This window comes from Staurois parvus, unplaced genomic scaffold (assembly GCF_062004578.1).
Source record: "Staurois parvus isolate SC_StPar_1 unplaced genomic scaffold, SC_StPar_1.0 ptg000470l, whole genome shotgun sequence".
Taxonomy (NCBI): Eukaryota; Metazoa; Chordata; class Amphibia; order Anura; family Ranidae; genus Staurois; species Staurois parvus.
Genome location: NW_028318266.1, coordinates 3,392,982 through 3,399,095, shown reverse-complemented (window position 1 = coordinate 3,399,095; position 6,114 = coordinate 3,392,982). Strand labels below are relative to the sequence as shown.

The window sequence follows — 6,114 nt, the reverse complement described above, 5'->3', positions numbered from 1 at the left end:
CATTTAAAATGCGCATGTATGCAATAATTTATCCAGGTAATCGGCCAGGCATATGGATCAGCCAAACGTATAGGTCATCCCTCTCAGGTAAAACATCAGCCTTGGGTGCAGTAATATGCCTCTAGGTCCAGAGAGCCTTCTTGCCCAAAGTGTTAAGGTAGGTTAAGCTCCCTCTCCTGGTTGCAAGGTACCCTAGGAATTGGCTGCTGTAAATCTGGAACTCATTCTGACGGCCAATTGGCTGATCCATATGCCTGGCCGATTACCTGGATAAATAATTGCATATATGCGCATTTTACATGCGCGGTCGGTGAGTGCGCATTTTATCTAGATGGTTCCAGTCACTTATCTAATGCTGAGGAGATCTTCACAACACTTTCGTTTGCAATCACTTTTCACTGTATAAAGAACTCTATGAACTTTTATTTACTTTTATTTACTTATATCTCTCTATTTGTATATCAGTATTACAGCGCTGCACTATATTTTTTATTATTTTTTATTATAAAACAAAGCAGAGGTCATGTAATGTATTTTTTATATTTAACATTATTTGTGCACAGTTTTGTTTTTTATAGCATGTGTCACTGCAAGTTGCTATATTATTATCAGTAAAGATATACAATTTGCTTTTAGTTACACTATAATGAAAAAAAATCTTTTAAAAATGAATGTTCTACCAGAGGCCTTATTTCTTTTATTTCAATGGTGCCCAGTGTGCTTCCAAAGACCTTCTTTTCTTAAATTCAGCAACATCTGTTTGGAAAAAGGCTAAGCGTGGACTAGCATATCAAACTCTTTGGAGGGATTAACCTGAGGGGGAGGAGGCATCAAATCTGACCAAAAAATTTGGGTAAGGTCCATGGAAACTATGGCAGGCTGTAATATATAGTTGCAAGAAAAAGTATGTGAACCCCTTGGGATTACGTGGAGTTTTGCATGAATTGGGCATAAAATGTGCTCTGAATGTCATCTAAGTCACAACAATAGAAGAACACAGTCTGCTGAACATAATACTACACAAACTTCAGATGTTGCCATGGTTTAATTGCACATAACATGTAAACATTCACAGTGCAGGGAGGAAAAAGTATGTGAACCTTTGGACTTAATAACTGGTTGACCCTCCTTTGGCAGCAATAACCTCAACCAAACGTTTCCTGTAGTTGCAGATCAGACCTGCACAACGATCTGGAGTCATTTTGGACCACTCCTCTTCACAAAACTGTTTCAGTGTAGCAATATTCTTGGGATGTCTGGAGTGAATCGCTCTCTTAAGGTCATGCCACAGCATTTCAATGGGGTTGAGGTCAGGACTCTGACTGGGCCACTCCAGAAGGTGTATTCTGTGCTGCTGCAGCCATTGTTTTGTTGAATTACTTGTATGCTTTGGATCATTGTCCTGTTGCATCACCCATCCTCTGTGGAGCTTCAGTTGGCGGACAGATGGTCATACGTTTTCAATGTTTACGTTTTTAATATAGTAATAATTAGGAGGAGTTCCCCAACCCTGGGAAGTTATTTCAAGGGTTCTTCTGTGTTAAAAAAGATTGATCTTGATACTGCTTGTCTAGATACTGATTGACCTGGAGAATGCTTGTTTGTTTGAAAGCCGAAACGTTTTTTAGGGCAACACTGACTAGCTGGTTAATGCAACCTGGACTGAATTGACAGCCCCAAAGGATATGTTTGAAACAAATTCACACAAAAAATAATTTGCTTCAGTATACATGTAACCAACAATAACATGAGCTACATACCACACCTTAAGAAATATATTTTTTTAATTATATATTTAATTAATTTTAATTAACATACATTATTTCACATTATAAAAATATATTTTTCCATATCAAAAATGTTTACACTAAACAAAGAAAAAACCCTACACACACCCCTCCCCCCCATCGCCTTAACCCTCAATTAACCTCTTTCCTTCCTTTACCGCAGACTTTCCTTTCTCTTTGATCTTCCTTCTTTTTCCCCTTTTCTTTTTCTCTTCTCTTTCCTTCACATTCTGCATAACTCTTAGTTGTTTTATAAATTATCCACTCTTCCCACGTTTTTCTAAATTCTTTGGCTTTATCTTCTCCAATATGGTAAAGTTCCTCCATCCTATACACATATTCCACTCTGCTAAACTGATCTTTTATTTTAGGGGTTTCCTTACTCTGCCAAAATTTCAGAATCAACCCTTTTGCTGCATTTATTAATTTAAATATTAACATATTTTTATATTGCTTCACCGTCATTTATGAAATATACATACCCAAGGGTTATTTGGTATTCTTGTTCCTGTTATCACCTGAATTTGTTGAATTATTCCTTGCCAAAACTCTTTGGGCAATCCCACCATATATGTGCCATGGTTCCTTCAAATCCACATCCCTTCCAACATAGCAGTGAATTTTTGTGATCGTTGTTTATGTGCTACACTCGGTATACAGTACCATCTTACTAGACATTTATAGTTCATCTCTACTATATTCAAATTTACAGCACTATGTGCCAATCTCAATATATTCTTCTTATCATGTTCCTCTAGTTTTGTGCCAAGCTCTTTTTCCCATTTCTCAAGGTACAGAGGACAGACAGCTCCTGCAATATTAGTAAGAATCTTATAAATACAAGAAGTTGTATGCTTACATTTCGTCTCCTGACTAAATAATTGTTCCAGAGGATACATACTGTCCACCGTCCTTAATGGTTGCGGAAGAGCTGATACAAAATGCCTCAGTTGGTGGTACCACCACACATCTAACCTAAAAAAACAAATCCCTCTTATCTTTTAATTTTGAAAAATAAAGCAGCTCCCCATTTTCCATGATATCCTTCAAACGTGCATTTTTATTTGTTATCCAGCTACCTGCAACGTCTTCTTTCCCTGGTGGGAAAAATCTGTTCCCTCCAGTGGAATTAATAGTGAATTATATTCCCATCCCATTCGCTTAAGTTGTCTATCCCATTCTCTTAACCTCCCTGGCGGTATTCTCGAGTGTAGCTCGGGGTAAAGTTTCTGTACCAAAAGCGGTAACCCCGAGCTACACTCGGGCTTACCATGCGGCGCTGCATAGGAAATCCCTGCAGCACTTACCTTGTCCTTCGCTCCCGCGATGTGTCCCCTGCAGCGTCCCCCTCCGGGCCGATGCCGGCATCCGGCTTCTGTGTTCCGGTCCCTGTGACGTCGGGACGTACGAGCGGCGGCGGGAAATTTGAAAATTTTAAAAAATGTCTTTTTTTTTCCAAACAAATTTTACATAGTAAAACATTGCTGTTTCAACCCATTTCACATACATTTTGTCCCGAGTGCTTTGTCCGGCGCCCTGCCTGCATTTTTACTGTTCTTTCTGCCTGGAAACTGAGAAAAGTCCAAGTGTCCCTTTAGGTCAAAAGTGGGTTTAGACCGGCTAGAGAACAGCGATAGTAAATCAGAACCACTTGCAGAATTGAGTGATAATGATTGGTGGGGGAAATTCCTCATCAGACACTGAAAACGATTCTGCGACTTTGCTCAGCGATGTGCGAACTTGGCGCTCTATTTCACATTTCAGTGTTTTCGGTTTGATTATATTATTGAATTAAATGTATTATTATTATTATATTATTATTTTTTATGATTATTTATTAAATTATAATTTATGATTTTGTGTTTCAAGTTTTATCCTACCCGGGATGTTTACTAGACTCTTGTTCGGACAGATTTCAGTGAGTTATTCCTAAAAATTACAGCCTACAATAAAAAAAACTACGTATTTCCATGCAAAATAATGGTACCGCTTTCAGCACCAAATATCTGAAATAATCAGACCGCTAGGGAGGTTAAAACATACCGTGTTAAAATACTTATGTTTTCCAAAAAAGTTTGGTATTGTTGTGGAAGCCATATTATCTTATCTAGCTGTGACCCAGTTAGTGTATTTTCTATACTTACCCATATCTTCTCCGGTGTATTATAAATCCACTCAATCATTCATGAAATCAGTACAGCACGATAATACCTCTTAAAATCCGGCACACCTAAACCACCATTAACCTTATCGCTACATAATACTTCAAAATTAACCCTTGGTTTTTTATTTGACCAAATTAATTTACTTTATCATTTTTTTATGGTCTTAAAAAAAGACTCCGGTAATTAAGAAAGTATTTTTTAGTAATTCAATTTTTATTGGGTTTTTTTGCACACAAATATGTATTTCTGTATGACTGATTTTATTTCTTTGTTCCTCAAGCTGTATGGTCTTAAAAAAGGACTCTAGTAATTAAGAAAGCATTTTTTAGTAATTCATTTTTTATTGTTTTTTTTTGCACACAAATACGTATTTCCGTATGACTGATTTTATTTCTTTGTTCCTCAAGCTGTATATGATGGGGTTAAACAATGGTGTGACCACAGTGTACATCAGAGATACCACCTTGTTCATGTTCAAAGATTGTCCTCTTGAAGGAACCACATACATGACAAACAGTGCCCCATAATAGGTACATACAACAGCCAGATGGGAGCTACAGGTGGAGAAGGTCTTCTGTCTACCGGTGGCTGAGGTTATCCGCAAGATGGTCAGGAAAATATATACATAGGTGATGGTGATGAACACAAATGGTATAATTGTCAAAAGGCTAGAAAATACAAATACCTCATATTTTACTATGGAAGCATCTGAACAAGACAATTCAAGAAGGGGGTTAAGGTCACAGAAAAAGTGATCAATTACATTGGGGCCACAGAACCATAAAGTCTGCATTAAGAAAACTGGAATGAGTGTTATGGCAAATCCTAGTGACCAACAAATTACAACCAGACAGAAACAAAGTTTTAGGTCCATAATCGTTGTGTAATGCAATGGCTTACATATGGCGAGGTAGCGGTCATAGGACATGGCTGAGAGGAGAAGACACTCTGTGGTTGCCGAAGAACCATACAAGAAGAACTGAGTAAAACAACCTCCAAGGAGCACAATGCCACCCTCTGATAATATTACATGGAGCATGCCTGGAACAATGTTTGAAGTCAGCAACACATCTGAAAAGGACAGGTGACCAAGAAAGAAGAACATAGGAGATCGAAGACGATAACTGGTCAACACCAATAAAATAATGACAATGTTTCCAGTAATAGTCATTAGGTAGAGGACTAGGAACCAAAAGAAAACTAAATACTTGAAATCTTGTAGGTTTTCAAATCCGAGGAGTATAATTTCAGTTATGTGTGTCTCATTCATTTTTCAAACTATAGAAGAAAATTATAATAGAACATACAGTATTTTTTTTACAATTCAGAAGCATTGTCATACATTTATTGCAGAAAATACATTCTTTTAAACTGCACAATAGAACTAAATATAGCATATAATGAATTATTAATCTGCATAATATGCTGAAGCCAGGGGCAGACTGACCATTTGGAAACTCCAGCACTGCTTGAGGGCCTGGGGTCAGTAGGGGGCCCCATGAGATGCCCCTGGTACCTTTTCATAGGCTTTTTTGAGTTTGGGCAAAAAAAAGGGGGCCCCATGAGTTGTGAGTCCACCCTTGGCTGAAGCCCAAAAAGCAGCAAGTTAAGTAGGCAGTACAAATTGTCAGAAGGAAATTTGGTAGCTGTATTTCATTTCTTATGATGGTTTTTGCTTTAACCACCTGCCCTCCTGAGGATTTACCCCCATTCCTGACCAGGCCTCTTTTTGCTATTCGGCACCGTGTTACTTTAACTGACAATTGTGCAGCCTTTTATTTAACACAAATAGAGCTTTCATTCAGTGGTATTTGATCACCTGTGCGCTTTTTATTTTTTGCGCTATAAGCAAAAAAAGACAAAACATTTTGAAAAAAACGATATTTTTTAATTTTGGCTTTAAAAAATATATAGTGAACTCGAAGTTAGCCATACATTTAGGCCAAAATGTATTCTGCTACATGTTTGTGGTAAACAAAAATCCCAATAAGTGTATATTGATTGCTTTGTGTGAAGTTATATCATCTACAAACTATGGTATAGATACTGCAATTTACGCCATTTTTTGCTATACAGCGCTGCGCTAGTTTAACGGACAATTGCGCGGTCATGAAATTCTGTACCCATACAAAATTTATGTCTTTTCTTTCACACAAATAGAA

The 6,114-nt window shown here is 37.5% G+C and overlaps 1 protein-coding gene across 1 annotated transcript; it reads right to left on the bottom strand.

Annotated features, from left to right (window-relative positions):
- Nucleotides 1-4,273: 4,273 nt before the first annotated feature.
- LOC149452563 (olfactory receptor 11A1-like) lies at nt 4,274-5,225 on the bottom strand. The gene has a single exon (XM_089689208.1). The coding sequence runs from the start codon at nt 5,220-5,222 to the stop codon at nt 4,293-4,295; it is 930 nt and encodes a 309-aa protein (XP_089545334.1). The 5' UTR covers nt 5,223-5,225; the 3' UTR covers nt 4,274-4,292.
- Nucleotides 5,226-6,114: the final 889 nt, after the last annotated feature.